Source organism: Hoplias malabaricus, chromosome 17 (assembly GCF_029633855.1).
Source record: "Hoplias malabaricus isolate fHopMal1 chromosome 17, fHopMal1.hap1, whole genome shotgun sequence".
Taxonomy (NCBI): domain Eukaryota; kingdom Metazoa; phylum Chordata; class Actinopteri; order Characiformes; family Erythrinidae; genus Hoplias; species Hoplias malabaricus.
The window spans coordinates 3,892,685-3,914,501 of NC_089816.1; the positions used below are offsets into that span (position 1 = coordinate 3,892,685).

A 21,817-nucleotide genomic window follows, 5' to 3' on the forward strand; every position below is an offset into this window, starting at 1 on the left:
GAGGATTAATCCAGTGCTTTGTTTCTTCTGTTCAGAGGGTGAGAGGCTGGAAGTGAGGATGAAGAGGCTGGAGGCAAAGTACGCTCCTTTACATTTGGTTCCTCTAATTGAGAGACTTGGGACTCCACAGGTGAAAACCATGTTCCTATCATCACTTCTGTCTAAATTCCTTTTAAGGTTAAAATATTGAATATTTGTCATTGAAACCATTTTAAGGAGCTTAAACTGACACTAACTGATTATATCGACTTATGCCATTAGGTTACAACTGAAGTAAAATAACAAGTATAAATAGTAAAAGTAAAATAATAAGGAAAAATAACATAATTTATATCAGTTCTGTTATTTGCCATTTGCCAAATTTCAGAATTTAGAAGAAACTCGTTGTGTCTTAAAGGATTTGTTAATAATTATTTATTCTTAATTTAATCTTAATCACAGAAATTTAATGTTTGTAGATTTGAACACAGCAGTAGCCTTTTAATTTTAGTAAAATTTAACTATAGAACAATAGAAATGCTTCGAAATTAAATGGAATCCAATCTTTTGACATTGACTTGCTTTAAAACATTTTGCCTAATTCTCTAAAGTTAGCATTTTGAAGATAAATTTGTATTGAACTGCAAAAATATATATGCGCTTATGTCTTGCTCCTCCGACAGCAAATTGCTATAGCACGAGAGGGCGACTTACTGACGAAGGAGCGTCTGTGCTGTGGCCTGTCCATGTTTGAGGTCATCCTCACACGGATCCGCAGTTTCCTGCAAGACAGTGTGTGGCGTGGCCCTCCGCCCACCAACGGTGTGATGCATGTGGATGAGTGCATGGAATTCCACCGGCTCTGGAGTGCCATGCAGTTTGTTTACTGCATCCCAGTGGGGACACACGAGTTCACTGCAGAGTACGAGATTATACTTTTGGAATATTAGCTTTCCTGTCAGCATAGTTTCAAGAATACATTTCTGAGTTATACTTTGCTGAGTTGTATTTTAGCTGCACTACTTTTACATCTCCAAACACTGAACTTGAACATACAGTAGTGCACAGAGTTTATATAATCTCAATTTATAAAAATATAAAATGAAATGAGAAGCTTTAGGGTAGACACACATGGGTCCAACACCAAGCGAGTGTGTAAAGCACCCGATCACTGTGCTGTGGAGCAGTGGAACTGAATCTGTTTGATGAATATTGAAGCTATATCCAAAAACTTTTGAGATGAGTTATAGTGGTGTTTGAACAGTACCTGACCTCAGTAATATTTATATAGCTGATTAATTTAAATCCTCACATTATCTGATGTAGAGTCTCTCAGTAGCCTAGAGGCTAACACTGCAGCAAAAGAAAACTATATTTCCCTATTAATACCTTTATTTACAAGGAATATTGGATGATCGGGTGTCCACTACGTTTTGGCTTTGGGGTGTATGATGTTCATATAGTGTTCAGTGCTGTAATGATGTTTAAATCCTCGGGCTAACTCATTTAATGATTCTTGGATAGCTACTTATTGCAGAGATTGTTTTAGGGATCTTTTTGATCTGTCTGTGGTTATACTGAATGCCGTGTTTCTGGCTCTGTGTTTAGGCAGTGTTTTGGGGATGGACTGAACTGGGCCGGCTGTGCCATCATTGTGCTGTTGGGGCAGCAGCGACGCTTCGACCTCTTTGATTTCTGCTACCACCTGCTTAAAGTCCAGAGACAGGATGGCAAAGATGAGATCATCAAGAATGTGGTAGGTTCTCTTTAACTTTATGGAATTATAGCCTTAGCTAACTTTGGACATCAGAAGCATTACCTTGAACATACCTTGAAATTGTTCTTTGTATTGTCCTTCATTTCATGTTTATATATTTTAATTCAGCCAAGAAGGTTTGGTTTATTCAGTAGAGCTGAGAGACTAATTGCTGTTTCAAGGAACATTATGTAATATTTATACTTTAAAACTACAGCTTCAGAAAGAAGCTACAAAGTGACTGTGATGCTTCACTGACCCGTAATAGGGAGAATAGAGCCTCTGTCATTGCTACTCAGGACTGAGCACGGCAGAAACTGCACAGTGTAACGTTTGGAGGAGGGTAGGAAACCCCAAGTCTTATCAAGTGTTCCTTTAACGCAAACACTGGAAAAATTAACCAATGTGCACAGTGTTGTGACACAAACACGCCTTGTTTGCTCATTGGCTGGTAGGAAATGGGGTTTGGACCAAGGAGAGTCTGCTCTCTGAACTGAAAAAACTGTGGTAATAAACCACTAATAAAAGCGCAAATATATTAGGTACTTTGAAACGACTGCATTTTGCCATGGCATAAGGCCAGCAAATAAAATTTTTTGTTGCCAGTGTAGTGTGTCACGACCCTGAACTGGATAAGCAGTAATAGAATGAATGAATCAATGTAGTGTGTGTCGTCTTGCGACAGACTGGCGCCCCCTCCAGGATGTGTCCCTGCCTTGCGCCCAATGATTCCGGTTAGGCTCCGGACCCACCGCGACCCTGGACTGGATGGAAGAGTTACAGACAATGAATGAATTAATGAATGTTCACAGTTTGAGCAAAGATTATTGATTATTATTGAAGATTATTGTTTTATACACATTTGTCCAACTCTTGATGTAATTTGTTTTTACTATTTTACATATAGTATGGATGGCATGTGTAATCCATGAATTTTTACACTGGGGCTTTAATTTGTTCCTCGTTTCTACGGCGCTGGCAACAGCAGAGTCGTTAGGACACTGTGCCACCTCTGCGTCCTTGTTAGCTATGAATCAGCCTTAATGTTACCCAAATAATGAGAGCCTAAAGCTTATGTGTAAATTACACACGTGCCTTAGACTTGTTCGTGTTCTACAACAATTTTAATTAGACTTGCTCATGTTTAATTAGAAGATATGGATATGATTCAGGCTTCTAGGAAGCTAAAATGGTTTTAACTATGAGGCTTGTGGAAGCATGTTATACATTGCTTACATAAGCTGGTGAAATGTGTGAAACAAAAGTTCATTACTCAGTTTATATAATACTGCATGTCATTACACATCACAAGACGCAGTAGTTGAAATCACGACCAAATTCCCCATGTACTCTGATCTCACTGAGCTGAACACAAAACCTCAAATAAACATTTTCTAATAAATCCACAATGCAAGGAAATAATGATATTTGATTTGCACTATTCCCAGCAATTGTTGACCGGTTGATTGCAGTCGAGCATCTTAGCAGCATGCTGCTAGGTGGTATTTGGACCGAAATTTTTAAAAGTTAGAAAATCATTATCATATAAACCCCAATTTCAAATAAGCTGGCACACTGCAAACTGTAAATAAGACAATTAAATGATGTGCAAATCATTTATACCATATATTTGACTGAAAACAGTACACAGACAGAGTTTGGTGTTTTGTTTGTTTGATAAATATAGGTCCATTTTGGATTTGATTCCAGCAGCATGTTACAGAAAAGGACAGCACAATAATAGTCTGGTAAAGCTGTAATACTACAAAAAAAAACTAATTAGGTTAATTGGCAACATATTCAGTGACAGGGGGTGCATTAATGCACATGACATTGTGAATGCACCGTTAATTCTGAAAGATATGTTGTGGAATAGTATGCTGCCATCCAGACCAGCTTTGCTTATTTTAACAAGATAATAGTAGTCCAGCAATGTCCAATAGTCAAAGAGAGGGCTGAATGAAGAATACTTTAATGGAAACCCAAGATGTTGAGCGGCTATAATCTTGCATTAACCAAGACTGGGAAAATAATACACTTTCAAAACTACAGTGATTGGTCTCTGCAGTTAACAGTGTTGTAAACACTTCTCTGTTACGATGCTTTTGTAACATGTTGTTGGCATCAATTCAAATTGGACAAATATATCATTTATATAATATAATTTCTTATTTTCAATTAAATATAGGGTTTAAATGATTTGCACATCATTGCATTTTGCTTTCAGTTACATATTGCACAGCATCCAACATTTCTGCAAATGGGGATTTTAGTTGGGCTTTGGTTGCAAAGGCACCACTGCCATGAAGCATGTCTTACAACTCCACATCAAAGAGGTCTTTTATATTTTGCTATTTTTATTTCTGCAACATCACTGTAGTAATTTTGTCATAATTTGTAGTAAGTTTCCTGTGTCTCAACAAAAGTAGCAGGATTTAGAAGCCAATAATGTCTCAACTGACAGAACACACACAGAACTGCTAGCTGAATCACAGTTTGCCGAGTGTCATTTGCTTTGTTTTCAATTTTCAGCCGTTGAAGAAAATGGCAGACCGTATCCGAAAGTACCAGATCCTCAACAACGAGATCTTTGCCATCCTCAACAAGTACATGAAGGCTGTAGAGACGGACAGTTCCACGGTAGAGCATGTTCGCTGTTTCCAGCCTCCTATACACCAGTCCCTGGCCACCACATGTTAAAACAAACACCTCCCACTGCCCTACCTTACTTGGGTGGGGGACCATTGGCAAACATAAGCCCTTGAATGGTGATGGTCCTTTTACAAGCATTTTTCAACCACTTTTCTCCAGTGGCGGACATACCTCCATGCTTGTCCCAAGAATAAATTCTTGAGTTGTGTGACGGCTTTACGTCAGCTGTCCTCTGAGCCTTCGATCTCTGCATTTAACACCTTAATATTTTTCAGAGGTTCAAGAACTTTCCTGAATCTGTCTAAAAAATATGTGCGGTACAAATGAAGTAAAATAGCATTTATGTTGAAGTCAAAAGAAAAAATTACTTAAATATAACTATTAAATTAACCAGAGCGGATATACTAGTTGATATTGTGAATTTTAATTATTTAATTTTATTTTATTGTTATTATTTTCTTATTTTTAGCCCTTAAACATTTCATAACCAAATACCTGTGATCTCTCTTACTCACAGATAACAAATGAGCCTTAGTTTTGTTTTTTTCTCTCTCTCTCTCTCTCTCTTGCTCTTGCTCTCTTTCTCTCTCTCTGTCTCTCTCTTTGTCTGTCTCTCTCTGTCTCTGTCTCTATGTCTCTCTCTCACTTTCTCTCTCTGTCTGTCTCTTTTTGTCTCTGTCTGTCTCTCTCTGTCTCTCTTTCTGTCTCTCTGTCTCTGTCTGTCTCTTTGTCTCTCTCTGTCTCACTCTCTCTCTCTGTCTCTCTTTTTGTCTCTCTCTCTCTGTCTCTCTTTTTGTCTCTCTCTCTCTGTCTCTCTTTTTGTCTCTCTCTCTGTCTCTCTTTTTGTCTCTTTCTGTCTCACTCTCTCTGTCTGTCTTTCTCTTTGTCTGTCTCTCTGTCTCTCTCTATGTCTCACTCTCTCTTTCTCTCTCTCTCTCTCTCGCTCTCTCTCTCTCTCTCGCGCTTTCTCTCTCTCTCTCGCTCTCTGTCTCTCTCTCTCTCTCTCTCTCTCTCTCTCTCTTGCTCTCTCTCTATCTCTCTCTCTCTTGCTCTCGCTCTCTTTCCTGATTTCTTTTTGCATGAGCCCTAAAAGTCTCAACAGTCCTCTTCTTCACTCAGATCCACAGTGTTTGTTCAGAATGAGAGGCAAACACGAGTTGTTCCATGGTACACTAAAAGCTTAATCCAGTTTCATATTTATTTACCCACCTTTGCATTTTTATCACATTTTACAGAGATTCATTTCCTCATTCTCTTTCTTATTTTTTCTTTTTGTAACTTCAACTTTCCATTGTAAATGTCACTGTCGGACAAAGTGAAGTAATGAGCGTGGTACTTGTTCTTTTTTTTATTATTATTATTATTATGTAATATGTATACTCAGTATTTGCCTCAAGTACAGAAAAGAAACCCCACCTACGGTTGCACTTAGTACCATCTCAGTTTCAAGATTTGTTTGTCTGGTTTATTTTTAATAAAAACGTGGAACTGTTTTTCATGGTGAACCTAAAGCTTCATTTCATTGCTGTGTGGAATGGAGGAGAGAGGAATGGTTTTAAATACCTCTTTGTTGTTTTAACACTGCTGTAGATGCACTGAGCACAACACAGAATCTAAGGAGAGGCCGCTTCTGATTTTACAGAAAGGAAGTAGCCACTATTTCAGAATTGAAGTTAAAAAGCCCAGCAGTGTGAGTGAGTGAGTGAGTGAATACAGAATCCCCTTTTCTGTAAATAAAGGCAATTACACGAGAAAGCTACTGTTGAGTGAATGCTCATGAATTTGTTTATTTTATGTACTTTTTTTTTAACTGGAAAAGTACTGGACCCTTTTCCAGGATTCTTTTCATAAATACAGATGTGTTCTTCCTCTTTGAAAGACCTGTTTGTTAATGATAACGGAAAAAAGAGAATTAAGTGCAAACTCTGAGGCTTTTGTTTTTAAACCCTAGCATGACGGGTGTAACTTATTGTCATCCTGGATCTTATTGTGACATGGATTTTTGTTCATATTGTTGTACAAGTGATCATGTTTTGAAATACAAAAAGTAATAAGATGTACAACAAATGGTTCTACGAAGGAATTGAAAATTATGTTGTATTTCCATGAAATAAAAATGATCTAACTGACAACTCTGAGCTCACTGAGTCATTCATGATACACCATTTATTTCAATACTTTTACTGACTTCAGTACACATTAAACATTTCATAACCAAATACCTGTGATCTCTCTTACTCACAGATAACTAATGAGCCTTAGGTTTGTTTTACTCTCTCTCTCTGTCTCTCTCACTCTCCCTGTCTCTCTTTCTCTCTGTGTCTGTCTCTCACTCTCACTCTCCCTGTCTCTCTCTCTCTCTCTCTCTGTCTCTCTCTCTCGCTCTCTGTCTGTCCGTCTGTCTCTCTCTTACTCTGTCTCTGGCTTTCTGTGTCTGTCTGTCTCTCTCTCTGTGTATCTCTGTCTGTCTCTCTCTCTGTCCGTCTGTCTCACTCTCCCTGTCTCTCTTTCTCTCTGTGTCTGTCTCTCACTCTCACTCTCCCTGTCTCTCTCTCTCTCTCTCTCTCTGTCTCTCTCTCTCGCTCTCTGTCTGTCCGTCTGTCTCTCTCTTACTCTGTCTCTGGCTTTCTGTGTCTGTCTGTCTCTCTCTCTGTGTATCTCTGTCTGTCTCTCTCTCTGTCTGTCCGTCTGTCTCTCTCTCACTGTCTCTTTCTCTCTGTCTCTCTCACTTTCTGTATCTGTCTGTCTCTCTCTGTGTCTGTCTCTCTCTCTGTGTCTGTCTCTCACTCTTTCTGTCTCTCTCGCTCTCTGTGTCTGTCTGTCTCTCTCTCTCACCCTCTCTGTCTCTCTCTGTCTCTCGCTCTGTCTGTCTCTCTCTCTGACCTTACTGATTCATTCATGATACACCATGTATTTATATACTTTTACTGACTTCAGTACACATTAGTGCCATATGTTTGTAGACACCCCTTACCCAGTGTTCATTCTGAATTGTAGGGCATTAACAGAGAGTTTTTTCACTTATTTAATGCAGCATTTTATTCTCCTAGAAAGGCTTTATATAAGTTGATGGATGATTAATTCTGTATCACAAAACCACTTCAGCTCCACACCTGCAGAGGTCTCTATAAACTACACTTTTGTTTGTTTCTTTGTATGTTTTTAAACAGAAAGCAAACAACTTTTATTGTGATGATGTTACTTTAAGAAAATCACAAGAAACATTTTTTTTTTTTGCCTTAAGCTGCGTTTGAGGACATTTGTGCTTCCCCTATTCAGTTAAGTTTAGTCTTGGTGTAAACTGCTGTGGCGTTAGGGAATAGCTTCAGAAACCTGTTGTAGTGTAGGCCAAGGATTCTTCTGGGTCTGAGACACTGGCTTGTAATTGATATTTAGATCCGTTAAAGACCATTTTAGAAAGGTAAGTTCTTCCTTTAATTTTAATTTCATTACAACTTCCTTAAACACTGTTTATGTAAAGTAGCTTTCCTCGTCTCACTGAGGATCATGGGAGTAATTAGTGCATCAGTGATATGTGTTGGAATTAAAGCTGATTAGAACAAGACAACGCTCCTTTGTGTCGCTGTAATGAATGATCTGTCTCCTCATCGTCTCACACCTCGTCTGGGGCTTAATGGGCTTTAACTAACAGCCTCTTACATTACGTTACAAATCAACATTTTAAGGATTTGCTCAATCCATGCCTAAGTCATCTGCAATATATTAACATTGCTTCTTTAAAACTGATGTTCTTTTCAGAATTAAAGCATGGTGTTGTTTTTTGTTCCTCCAGTTCTTTTTGACTTTGTTGGTTCAGGACTAATGAGTTTGGGGGGGAAAGGGTGGAGGGAGGGATAGAGGAGGGTGGTGCTTTCAAATGTTCCACAGAGTAAATGTTTGCTTTTCAGCAATAAAAATGACACCCAACACCCCCTCAATCTGCCCAACAGCTGTCTCTCACAATGAAGAGAGGGATGGAGGAGAGAGAGGAGATGAATAGTAAATGACTAATGGCTAATAACTCTGACCATCGATCATTGCTTGTCTGGCCAACTTTTTTTTTTTTTTTATATGAAGTAAAACATCATTTAAAATTATCCCTATCTTCCACACAATTTTTACTTATTCATGGGTTAATTCACTGTTCATTTATTTGTGAAATAAGGCTAAAACACAATTGCTGTTATCAGAGAAGATGATTTGAAAATGAGGTGGTGATTGTATTTAGACCTGGTACTGACCTCATTGAATAATTTGTTATTAATCTTTAAAAAAAAGGTTTTACGCATAAATATTTTATATACAGTTCAGTTTTAACGAAGGGTGATGTATTTTAAAGGGAAGTATATGGTGTGTGTGTGTGTGTGTAAGTGGTTATAAGTGCTTTACATACATAACATTGAATAAAAAGAACAATTTAAAAGCTGCAATTTAAAGAATGTGAGTTGTGTAGAAACTCTCCATCGCTCAAATACAACAACTTCTAGAACACTAAGGTTTTGTATGTGTTAGTGAGTGAAATGTGTCACAGTGGTGCGATAAGAGTAGTGTTGCTGTCACACAGCCCCATCTCGGGTCTCTTTCCGTGAGGAGTCTTGAGTGTTCTCTCAGTGTCTGTGTGGGTTCCCTCTGGTTTCCTCCCACAGTGGACTGACTGTTCAAAGTGTCCCTAAATGTGAGTGAATATGAGATGCGCTGTGATGTTGTTGTGTTATATCTAGGGTGCGTTACTGCCTTTACTCCCAGTGACACCGGGTCGGCTCTGGTTCTACTTTAACCTTGAGCGGGATGAAGCGGATACAAAAAAAGAATTAGGAAGTAAATTAGGGAGTGTGTGATTGGGTCACGCCGCTGAGTTTGGAGCTGTAGCTTTATCCTTTCAAAATAAATGTTCCAAAATCAAAAGAATATAGTGGTACACACATCAGCTGATAGACACTGGATGTTTTCAGAAGTTCCACTGAAAACAAAAACAGTTACTGAAGACTTAAGGAGTTTGTTGATCTTCATTTTGCTGAAGCTGTTTTTGGGAAGGTACTTTTAATGCTAAAGTAATAACACTTTAACTTGAAAATGGGTTAAGAACTGTACACACTCTCTGTTTATGAGTCTATTTTTTTAACTATAGCTTTAGTGCTTTACTCCAACATAGCAGAGTTGGCAAGATTTAGGGGGATGGGCAGGGTTATAAGTCATGGGCGGGGTTTAAGTTGATAGGCGGGGAAGGCAGAGGTAAAAAACTGAACTGAGAACTGGTTCCTCTGAGAAACTCGCAACAGCACTGACAAGAAACACAGAAAGTGGCTGATTTCTAAACCATCAGACTTTAATTAAATTTTATTTTTATTTATTGACTTTTCATAACTTTATTGATTATTCTTTCATAACGTTTGAGATATGATGGGTGGAGTAAAACAGGAGGGAGATGAATGGCCATCCTTTTACTCAGACCAGGTGAGTCTACTTTACTATTAAAACTGATATAGACATTTCGAAGTTTTTGAGATATTTAATTAATTTATTTATATATTTTTACTGCCCTTTAACTGCGTTCTTGGTCTTTAAAATGACTGTATGTCAGAATAACGTTTCATAGTGAAGATTAAGAATAGGGAGTAAATTGTAGAAACAGATATTGGAAGAAACATTAACCAATTTCTAACAGATGCATATTAGAAAATATTTCGAATTCAAATTATTTTAAGTAATAGAAACTATTCAGGTTTAAGCCGAAGTGGGTGGTACGTGTGCCTCCGAAAATATACATCGACTCAAGTGCATTACTGGCAAAGAAAATGCTTTTTATTAGATTTTAATTTAATGTAATATTCATTTTTTTTGTTTGGGTTTATTTTGATGTTGTGTTGTTTTTCTGCCGCTTTGTGATTGGGTCGCACCCTGACTTTGGAACATTAGCCTTTTACTTTTAGACCAAAATTATCCAAAAACAGAAGAATATAGAGTGGCACACATTTCAGCGCCTGTGCTGATACTCGCTGGATGTTCTCAAACGTTCTACTAAACACTGAAGGACTTAAGAAGTAGCTTAGAAGAAGGTACTTCTACTTTTGCTGCGGTAATTATTGTACTACACTTTAATGGAGATTTCCCTATTAGAGCTGCTGTGTTGATTTCAGTTTTCTTGAGCGATTCTGCACTGTACAACTGTGTGGATAATGTGAGTTGAATTATGGGGAAGGTATATTTACTTGTGTGAGGATTTCGAATGCCCTACGCACTGCAGAGCAAAAGCTATTAAACAGCATTTGGGAAAAAAAATAAAAATAGGAAGTTTCATACTTCACAGAACATTTTGTGTGTTCATGCTCTGGGCTTTAGAACTTGGGGTTGATCAAATATTTTTTTAATTTATCAATATTTTTGGCAGGTAATTACCAAATTATTATGGAATTTAATTTTAATTAGTTTTTAAAAAGTTGTTGAGGAAAATACTTTTAATTTGATTAAATTTAATATAATTTTTAAAACCAAATATCACACATAACATTCTTTTTTAAAATACTTATTAAAATTTTATCGCGGCCTTAAGTATTCACGTTTTATTGCACAACAATTTTGAGGTCTTTTTTCTTCGGTTTAAAACAATTTAATTCAAAAGACAACAAAGTTATTTATTACCAAAAAAAAAAAAAGAAAGTGAAAGAAACTCATTCATTAATTTAATATTCATTCATATGTAAATACAGTTTAACCCTAATAAAAAATAATTTATACAGTGATTATATTTATGTATGATTATTGATCATTTATTAAAGTGGTTTTGTGGCAGAAATATATCTAAGAAAAATCTAAGGCCATTCAGATCAGTGGCCAGTGTTAGGAGTATAGTGTGTGTGTGTGTGTGTGTGTGTGTGTGTAAGGAGTATGTGTGTGGTCCTACTGCACTTCATTGATAGACTCTGTGATTGTGCGGCATGTTTCCCGTGTGTGACGTCCACATCTCACAGCTTCTTAACCAGAGAGGTGTCTCTGAATAAAATACACCAAGATACAGGGGGTTAAAAAGTGTCAGGGGGTGCAGAATTATTACCCACAATGCAGGCAAAAAAAGTACAACCGAGGACAGCAGGCGCGTTTCAATAGAACCTCTGTCATTTGCTCTGACATGAAACAGCAATAAGGCACCGGACGGTGAGTGACTTAAAAAGGAACAAAACAGAGCTGAAAGGGGGGATAATGGGGTTATCAACCGGGTGGGTGGCCCGAATATATTTACATGCAGTTACCCCATGCCCAGCGGGGCAATAGAAACAAGATGGGGCTTCTAAAATGAGGTGTGGACTAAGATTAGTTGGCGGTGTCCCAGTTGAACCCAATCACCAAAGATCACACGCTCAAATGGGGACTACATCAAGCAAAATGAAATAATCTGACACTGCCTTCTGAGTCCTGTTACCTCCCACCAAACCACTTACAATTAAAGGTCACTATCACTGTCTCTTTCTTAGACTTAAACCTAATTTGTTCTCTTATGAAAAGGTTTTACACTGCTTTGGAACTCTGTTGTGAGGGTTTGATGGCTTCATTGAGCATCATTGAAGTCAGGCATTGATTTTGGATGATGTTACTTATGGGTCACAAACACTAAAGGATGGTAGGACACAGTTCCACCAGATTCTCCGAGGCAGGGACTGCACTAATCAGAGGTGTTGGGCAAGATTCCTAACACCACTCTCACTTACCTCAGGTAAAAAGTGTGTGAATGAATATAACTCTCTGTAGACCTTTGTATAAATTGCATGCATTGTTTGTTTCAGGTTTACTGTGGAGCAGAAGGTCTACGATTGAGCAGTGGAGTGTATTCCTCTCCCGAGCATCCTTACCAGAGCTTTGGCCCACAGAGGGAACCGGTGACAGGAGGACATGTGGGAAGACTGGAGGGTCCGGCAGGTGTCTTGTCCCAGCAACCTCCTCAGAGATGCCCAAGTCAGATCTCAGATCAAAATGGATCTGAGTTTCCTGACCTGAAATCAGTGTACCGGCGAAGCTTCAACCACTCCAAACCTCCGTATTCCTATATCTCGCTGATCTACATGGCCATCCAGCAGTCGCCAATCAAGAAGCTGACCCTGAATGAGATCTACGACTGGATCCGCCAGCTGTTCCCTTACTACCGACAGAACCAGCAGAGGTGGCAGAACTCCATCCGCCACAGTCTGTCTTTCAACGACTGTTTTGTGAGGGTGCCTAGATCCCCTGAATCTCCAGGAAAGGGATCCTTCTGGACCCTGCACCCAGACTCTGGAAACATGTTCGAGAACGGCTGCTACATGCGGCGCCAGAAGCGCTTCCGTTGCTCCAGAGAAACATCACCTTCTACTGTGAAAAAAGTGGACAAGGAGATGATGAAAGAAGAGGGCAAGAAGAAGAAGACAGAGGTTAAGGCTTCCAGATCTTCATCAATTTCTCCTGGACCTGAGCAGACATCAGCAGTACCAACAGTTGTACCTCAAGCTATGGATTGTCCTCCAATGCCAAAGTCGCCCTCAGATCCCCTACCTCAACACACACTCCACCCGTACCCCACTTCCCTTGCAGATCCCTCCACACACCTCTCGGCCATATCGTTTCCCAGCATGCCCACAGCAAGTCCAGGACATTCCCGCCCAATGGAACCCTATACCCACGGAGAAGCCTTCATCCACCAGTCACTTTCAATGCCACCACTAATGGACTTCCAGTGCTATGACACTCCCATGAGTTACCCGGTTTACTACCCTTCATCAAACTCCAACATCCACCACTACAACCCATATCTCACGGGCAGAGAAGAGCCCTCATATACAGGAGACTCCATGTACTACCCTGGACTCAGCATGTGCCCTGTACCAGTCCTGAGCTCGTCCTGAAGCACTGTCCTGCCAAACTGTCTAAAATACACTTTTTAAAATAAAGGTGCCTTTGGAGCCATGCTGCTGTAGAACTGCCTTTTGGTTCCTAGAGCATTGTTGCCCAGTCCTGATCCTGGAGGCCCACTGCTCGCCACGGTTTCATGCTTTTTTCCTGCTTCTTGGTAACGGGAGCAGGCAAAAAAAAATATATATATATATATATATATTCAGAGCACTGTTCCTTCAGGATGAAATATGGAAAAAGGAAAGAATCTTAAAATGAATGCATGAAAACAAAGTTGGGTAGCTAATGTTCAGAAAGTTAAAATCCTCCCAAGATTTTATTGCAAATGATTAGCTTCACTATTTAACCAAAACCAGCACCCGTAGGTGCCAAGGTCGTTGGGAAGGGTCTAAATTTTCTCGCCCTGGATTACTAATCTCTGCTTGTTAGAACATGTTGTAATGTTGGAGACAAGTTTTTCCTAGAACCATTCGTCCAAGATAAAACACATTTATTGATTTATTGATTGATTGTACTGCAGTGCTACTCATGGACTACTTCACTGGCTTCTTAAAATCATGTTTTCTGTATGTTGATGTAAATATTTTAAAATGTTACATAATAAAATTGTCCTCAATGCAACATCATGGCTGCTGTTAATTTATTGCAGCAAACAGGCACTGAATTTCTATAATATATAATAATATAAGACTTTCCAGCTTACACACCACAAACACATAAAAACTGTATTTATTTCAATAAATACATATATAATTATGACTGCATACGTCTAGTTTTAGGTTTCCCATGCTGTAACCATGATTTAATTTTGTCACAGAGCCCACCCCCCTGTAAATGCTACATGACACCTATATCCATTAGTCTTTCATGAGAACTGACATAAAGTTATATACACGTTCTATGATAAATCTGACTAAAACGGTCTTTATGAAACCGAAACTTGTTGGAATGAGATACAGATATTTATATAGTTTTATGTAGGTTGTCAGCAATGGCCTACAGTTAAGTGTTACTAACATTTGTGTCAAATACCAGATGTCGCAACAGTTGTTACATGATGGTTCTTAATGGAAATTTGCATTCGGACGATATCAGGATTTTTATGTCTGATTTTTATGCCTTGGACCATTTGAAATATTCAGAAATCGATTTGTGAAATTCAACTTATTGGGTTTATTCCGATTTTTATTTATGCATTCTTCAGATTCTTTAGGAGTGTGTACTAAGGAGTTGCCCTGGCTTTAACTGAGCCATTGTCTTTTCTTGCATTGTAATGTATAAACCTCAGAGCAAACAAAGACATTCCTCATGCTGCCCCTAACAAGATGACCAAAGCGTGTGAAAACCAGCCGCCTGAGACTACAGTCACTTTTCCAGACACACACCATCCACCTCAGCCACAAGATGACCGTACCAGGGTTAACCGTTTTAAAAATACATAATATTCAATAACCATTAGGTGTACAAATACGTTTTAAAACGTTTTGTGTAATTTATAAATGTAACTCAAAATGTACATTTTTCCTGCTCTGTTTGTCATTTTCTGGGAAGTCATTTTATTCAACAAAATCAACCTAAAATTTAGATAGTTTGAACAAGGCAAGTCACTGCTTATTTTATGGGTTTGTGGTTAATATTGTTTATTGCATCCAAAAGTACATGTGAGTTTTGGTTTGAATGATTTATGGTGGTGATTTTGATGTTAGCGATTGTGAATGTACATAATGTTTAGGGCTTTTTCTTTTTTATGACATTTGTCATATTTATTACAACACAACTGATAACATAAATCGAAAAAAGAGCAGGAGAATGTTCGAATTTTGAATTACAATTATGTTACACAAAAACGCTTTAACAACTATTAATTAAATATGTCGTCACTCTTTTTAATATCCATAAACATAAAGCAAAGTAGGACCATGTTTGTCGTACCACAGACTAACATGCAATCATTATACTCTGTAGGTTCAGTTTGTGTAATGGAAATGTACACTATGCTCAAAGCCAGCCGTGGGACTGAGGGGTATAAAGCCCCCCAGCACTGGACTGTGGAGCAGTGGAGTTCTATTGAATGATGGAGCCTGAGTTGTGTTTGTGAACCAGAACTAATCACTCAGCATCAGTACCCGAGCTCACTGATGTTCATCACCTAGTGTAAAAGTCAAAGATTTTATGGCTTCAAAAGTAGGATAAACCACTCTTCATTCCAGAAAAGGTTTGGATGAAGAGGTGTAACAATAACGTAATGTAAATATCTAAATATTAGATAAACTCCACTTTTTTATGTGTGTTTTATGAAGATATGGGATGTGTGTAACATCCAGGAAAGGCCTGAGAGAGCAGGACATAGAGCTGGTTGTCATTCTGCAACATGGAAACGGCGGGACAGTTATTCAAAAGGTCCTGACCTCCCCCCTCCACCCCTCCCACCTTAACCTTTGTGTGTTGGGTAAGCAGCATTGTGTGCGAGTGTATGTGGACAAAGGGATGACACTGGCTTTAATGATGGACCTCCCCAAAGCAGTGTTTTCCTCAGAGGGGACACAGGGACCACCACAGCGATCTGAGCCAGGGCCACTGGCCTCTCTGTGTGTGTCCAGTCCACAGAGAAAAGAGTGAGGGATGGGGAGTTCATGAGTTTGGAGGGCTGCGACTGCCACAATGTGATCTAATATCCTCGCCGCTGAATGTGAACTGACCTGCTGGGCCCGGACGCTTCCTCGTGGATATGACCGTTGAAGGAACTCTCTTTAATTCATCGACGATCTGAAAAACGAGCATCTAGCAAGATGCAGATGTCCATACGAAGGTCAAATCAAAGAAGGAGTCTTCTCAATATCTCTGTAGTTTCTCCTAGACGACAATTAGAACAGATGGAAGCACAAAGGAAACACTGGTGCTCAAATATTTCTCCTGAGAAAAAGAGCCCAGGAATCACACTGTTGTCTGTTCCCGTTTTTTACTGGGGATCTCAGTAAAGTCTCAGATTCAGCTCAGGTGTGCTGAGAAATATACTCTGAAATATTATTTCTCATCAGCACTGAGAACCTTCTTGAAGTGTCTCATGTCTCCTTGTCGTCCGATGTGGAGTCTCCCAAGGAATTTTAGGACAATCAACATTATGTCTACTGAGATATCAACAAGCAATTTTTGAGGAATAAAAGTTTCCTCATTGTACTTGGGCTACATAAAATATACAACTCCCAGTCTCCTTATGAAAGGTACTGTTTCTCAGTGTGGTCTGGAGTGGAAAAGATGGAACACATGTAATGAGATTAGGTATTTAAAACACAAAAAGTGGGAACCTTTAATCCATTACCATTGCAAAAAAGACACTAATCAGATTAGATGTAGTCAGGTAATCGGATTATCAGATTATTACAACGTTGAATGAGAAATGTATTTGAAGATAAAGCTGTTTTAAATAAAGCTGTATAAAATGAAGGGCTGGAATTCTGCACTTCTTCTATGTCTAATCGGCATGTACCCTATAAATAAGTGGTGGATGAGAGGGTAAATAAATAAGTCAAGATAATTTTCAGGATATTTCGTTTTTCTCTCATTTTTGACTTCTCACAGTGGAAGAATGGACACACATCTGTGGAGTTGATCAGATGTGACACGAGTTGTTGATTAGATGGGGACAGTTTTGGTGGCACACCAGATGTTACTGTGCTTAATAACATTAACCCCCCCCCCACCACATAATATTACAAATATACAGCCCTGACCAGTCAAGGCATGGACTCGTCTCGGCCCCTGAAGGTGTTATCTGACATCAAGATGTTAGCAGCAGATCCTTTAGAGGCTGTAAGTACATGGATTGGCCCTATTTTCCCAGTACATCCCAAAATAATCAGATTTAAATCTGGGGAATTTGGAGAATAGTCAACAACTTCGTCAGGAACAATTTTTACAGCAGCACAATGTGGATGGAGACCACTGCCATTAGGGAATACTGTTACCAAGAAGGGTTTATTTGATCTGCAACTATGTTTCTAGGTAGGTATATGTCATAACAACATCCACATGAACGCCAGGACCTGAGATTTCCAGAAGTACATTGCCCAGAGCTTGACACTGCCTCCACCAGCCTGCCTTATTCCCACAGTCTCATTTTCCCCTGGGTAAATGGTGCCAAAGCCCCATCTACCCCACAAACACTAACCAATCTGTAACAACACAGCCCCATACACAGTATGTTCTGACAAGTTTCTATCATTGCCAGCATGAACCTTTCCAGTAATTTGCACTATAGTAGATCTTCTATGGGATCAGACCAGATGGGCTAGTCTTTGTTCCATAACTCTGTGGTTTACTGGTTGTCCTTAATTTGACCACTTTTGGTTGGTACTAACCACTGCACGCAATAGACACCAATGCAGGACATGCTGTATTTTTTTAGATTCTCTAACCCAGTCATCTGGGTTACTTTGTATTTAATATATTCCAAATCTTGATATTTGTCACTGTAGTGTTGTTATTCACTTCACTTGCCAGTGGTTTGAATGTTGCGGCTAAAAGAAGAGACTGCCTTGTTGCCAGAAGGTTTTGCAGTTGAAGCCAAGCCAAATAAATAACTTTAAAATTTAAATATGAGTTCAAGCTAAAATCACTTTGGCTCAAAATATCAAAGCAAGAGTGAGAGAGGACAGGACAAAGCTTGTAGCAATCGTCAACAGTTGAAACTGAATCGTGATGTCTGCCCTGACCTGCCACGTCCAAGATGTTTTGTTCCACACGTCAAAAGCGAAGCATGTGATTGGCCAGAGCCTGGGTTCTGTAGGTTGTCATGGGGACCAGAAGGACGGACTGGGCTGAGGTGGTTTACACAGTGGCAGCTTTTTTCTTTTTTATATATTGCCCGTCTGTTCCTGCGCATCTCCACTGGCGTCCCTCCGTCCCTTTTCAGCCAGGCCAGGGTAAACATGGCTGTTCAAATAGCCATCACTCAAAGCCAGAGGCAGCCCCTTATATCCCCTGCTCGGCCTCCACTCTCTCACCACTCTCTCTCTCTCTCTCTCTCTTTCTCCTGCTCTCGTTTTTTCTCTGTAGACCATGCTCTCCATCTAAATATGAAAGCGGCTGAACCTCTGGTACATTCAGTGTTGCTAAAACACAAAGAATACTTCACAAATACTTTGAGATACTTCCACACTTGCACTGTAATGAAGCTGAAGACACTTTTTCAGATTTGAGGAACAGAATCTCTGCAGATGCTTTTTAAAGGCACCAATTACGAAGCCTTTCTCAGGCTCTCGCTCGCCTTTAATGTGCTTCATTGTGATCCATTCTCTGTCCTCCATTATTCTCCTCATATCTGTGTGTGTGTGTGTGTGTGTATGTGTGTGTGTGTGTCAGGCGAGCCGACCCACCTGTGTTTGCACAGTGACAGTGCTGTGGTTCATTCAGGCCGATAAGCTCCCAGCAAATAACATAAAAGCCAGAGGGACTCCTGCACCCATTCGTCCTCTCCTTGCTCTTTCATCTCTTTGTAATTCTCTGCGTCTATTAATCTTTGGCTGGGCCCTGCTGTGTTTGCTGTATCGGTTATAAACCCTCGCTCATTTTCTGAACGTATGCTGGTTATGGTTATTAAGAATTACATCCAGGTATCATCCAGAGTGTCAGCTGTCCACCGAGATGAAAACCCTCCTGCTCTTTGTTCTTGAGCTGGTGACGTTAGTTCTCACTCTCAGGTACGCGGCATCTCTCCTGGGCCTGGATCCTAATCATAAAAATGATCAAACTCATCATCAGAATCCAGCTGCTCATCTTTCACCGGAGCTGGAGGTGGCTTTCTGTCAGAACCACCCTCTTCTGTGTCACTGGGCAAACCTGGGGAACGATATGCAAGTCATTAATTAATTTAATATAAAACAGATGCATCTGAGACAATTTCCACGGGGTACCTGTAGGGCCAACGTAAAGCAGGGATGTCCGGTTCCTATCCTAAAGTCACATTTGAGTGATTTCCCTATTTATAACACAAATAGTTTCAGCTGCTAAACAGGAATTTCAGTTTTCCTCCGGCGCTGTTTCAGGACAAAGTGGGGACATTTGATTCGTGTTTCTTCTTAAGCCTTTATTTCAGTGATAAAATATAAAAGATCTGCTATGTTTTCGCTGACCAACCTGATAGTATTTTATAAATTGGGACAAAGGCAAATTAAGCTACATTTTTTTAATCTTTTCACAATAAGCAGGTGAATATAAAAGGTATAAAAGAAGCATCCATCAAAGGCTCAGTCTGTACAAGCAAAGACGTGTTGTGGCTTACACCTTTGTGTCAAATGCCATGAGAAAACTGACAAACTGTTCCAAAAGAACAAGATTGGGGGGGGATTAGGTCTTTTACCATCTACTGTACATGAATGAAGCCTTGTATCAAGAAATATTTGCCTAATATCCACCTGCAAAACTGAAACATTAAATCTGAGTGTAATTAAAAGGAAAGGTCATGTAACCCAGTGGTAAACATGACTCTGTCTCAGCTTTTTTATTTTTATGTTTGGGAAGCATCAATGTCTAAACTTGTTTGTAGAGACAAAGACAAATTTGTTAGTACCCTTCCATGAAAAGTTAACAACCCACAGTTTTCTCAGGAAAACTTAAAACGAACTAAAGTAACTGGCATCCTTTCATATTCCATTATTAAATCAGACTGATTTTGCTTTTGATCTTTGATTCAAAATCCATTCATTCATTCATTCATTGTTTGTAACCACTTGTCCAGTCCAGGGTCAGGGTGGGTCCAGAGCCTACCGAGAATTTTGATTCCACAGAATATTATAACCATAATATTTTAATATGATAAATATTATATAAAACACAAACAAAATTGAGACCTTTAATGTAATATTTTGATACACAACCCACAACCTTTAGAAGCCATCAATAAAAATAATTGATTTCTGTTGCTCTGAATCAGACTTCTGGTCCTGTCGACAGGCAGATTTGACAAGCCAATAAGCCACAGTTTTATCTCATCTCTGCAAAGAACATTCTTCCAGAAATTGTAGAGGTCCCGCTCTCTGCCTGTGAGGAGCTGGTGTGTTCTCCCTGTGTCTGCGTGGGTTTCCTCCGGGTGACTGTCTGTGAGGAGTGTGGTGTGTTCTCCCTGTGTCTGCGTGGGTTTCCTCCGGGTGACTGTCTGTGAGGAGTGTGGTGTGTTCTCCCTGTGTCTGTGTGGGTTTCCTCCGGGTGACTGTCTGTGAGGAGTGTGGTGTGTTCTCCCTGTGTCTGCGTGGGTTTCCTCCGGGTGACTGTCTGTGAGGAGTGTGGTGTGTTCTCCCTGTGTCTGCGTGGGTTTCCTCCGGGTGACTGTCTGTGAGGAGTGTGGTGTGTTCTCCCTGTGTCTGTGTGGGTTTCCTCCGGGTGACTGTCTGTGAGGAGTGTGGTGTGTTCTCCCTGTGTCTGCGTGGGTTTCCTCCGGGTGACTGTCTGTGAGGAGTGTGGTGTGTTCTCCCTGTGTCTGCGTGGGTTTCCTCCGGGTGACTGTCTGTGAGGAGTGTGGTGTGTTCTCCCTGTGTCTGCGTGGGTTTCCTCTGGGTGACTGTCTGTGAGGAGTTGGTGTGTTCTCCCTGTGTCTGCGTGGGTTTCCTCCGGGTGACTGTCTGTGAGGAGTGTGGTGTGTTCTCCCTGTGTCTGCGTGGGTTTCCTCCGGGTGACTGTCTGTGAGGAGTGTGGTGTGTTCTCCCTGTGTCTGCGTGGGTTTCCTCCGGGTGACTGTCTGTGAGGAGTGTGGTGTGTTCTCCCTGTGTCTGCGTGGGTCTCCTCCGGGTGACTGTCTATGAGGAGTGTGGTGTGTTCTCCCTGTGTCTGCATGGGTTTCCTCCGGGTGACTGTCTGTGAGGAGTGTGGTGTGTTCTCCCTGTGTCTGCGTGGGTTTACTCCGGGTGACTGTCTGTGAGGAGTGTGATGTGTTCTCCCTGTGTCTGCATGGGTTTCCTCAAGGTGACTGTCTGTGAGGAGTGTGCTGTGTTCTCCCTGTGTCTGCGTGGGTTTCCTCCGGGTGACTGTCTATGAGGAGTGTGGTGTGTTCTCCCTGTGTCTGCTTGGGTTTCCTCCAGGTGACTTTCTGTGAGGAGTGTGGTGTGTTCTCCCTGTGTCTTCTTGGGTTTCCTCTGGGTGCTCTGGTTTCCTCCCACGGTCCAAAAACACACATTGGTAAGTGGATTGGCGGCTATAAAAATGTGTCCGTAGGTTCGAGTGTGTGTTGCCCTGTGAAGGACTGGCGCCCCCTCCAGGGTGTGTTCCTGCCTTGTGCCCAGTGACCTACCACAACCCTGAACTGGATAAGCAGTTACAGATAATGAATGAAGGAACGAATTAATGAATGAATATAAATTATATTAATTTTGTGATATAGCAATTATAGCCAGTTTATTTTTTTTATCCAGAATCAGTGTAAACATGCTTTGCACTTATAGGAATGCTGGTAATGGTAACCTAAGAGGGAAAATTTAGAGGCAGACATTTAGTTACTGTTACTAACATCGTGAATAATTATGGCTCTGTAGGTTTCTCTAGAATAGTGCACTTCATATCAAA

The 21,817-nt window shown here is 40.2% G+C and overlaps 2 protein-coding genes across 2 annotated transcripts in view; both read left to right on the plus strand.

The window, feature by feature from the left end:
* The window catches only part of cyfip2 (cytoplasmic FMR1 interacting protein 2), a 30,393-nt gene extending 25,378 nt beyond the window's left edge, over positions 1–5,015 (plus strand). The window contains exons 26-29 of the mRNA XM_066648632.1: positions 36–130; positions 663–901; positions 1,588–1,735; positions 4,268–5,015. Coding sequence (XP_066504729.1) covers positions 36–130; positions 663–901; positions 1,588–1,735; positions 4,268–4,435 — 650 coding nt within the window. The 3' untranslated portion in view covers positions 4,436–5,015. The remainder of the gene's footprint in view (positions 1–35; positions 131–662; positions 902–1,587; positions 1,736–4,267) is intronic.
* A 4,772-nt stretch (positions 5,016–9,787) lies between these two features.
* On the plus strand, positions 9,788–13,518 carry foxa (forkhead box A sequence). The gene is made up of 2 exons (XM_066649936.1): positions 9,788–9,841; positions 12,166–13,518. Exons 1-2 carry the CDS (start codon positions 9,788–9,790, stop codon positions 13,255–13,257), a joined length of 1,146 nt encoding a protein of 381 aa, XP_066506033.1. The 3' UTR covers positions 13,258–13,518.
* The last annotated feature ends 8,299 nt before the right edge of the window (positions 13,519–21,817 follow it).

Excerpts from the sequence above, each read along its gene's own strand:
- foxa (XM_066649936.1), top strand. The coding sequence starts at position 9,788 with ATGGGTGGAGTAAAACAGGAGGGAGATGAATGGCCATCCTTTTACTCA. Across the intron at positions 9,842-12,165 it reads CATCCTTTTACTCAGACCAG|GTTTACTGTGGAGCAGAAGG; the intron begins GTGAGTCTACTT and ends TGTTTGTTTCAG.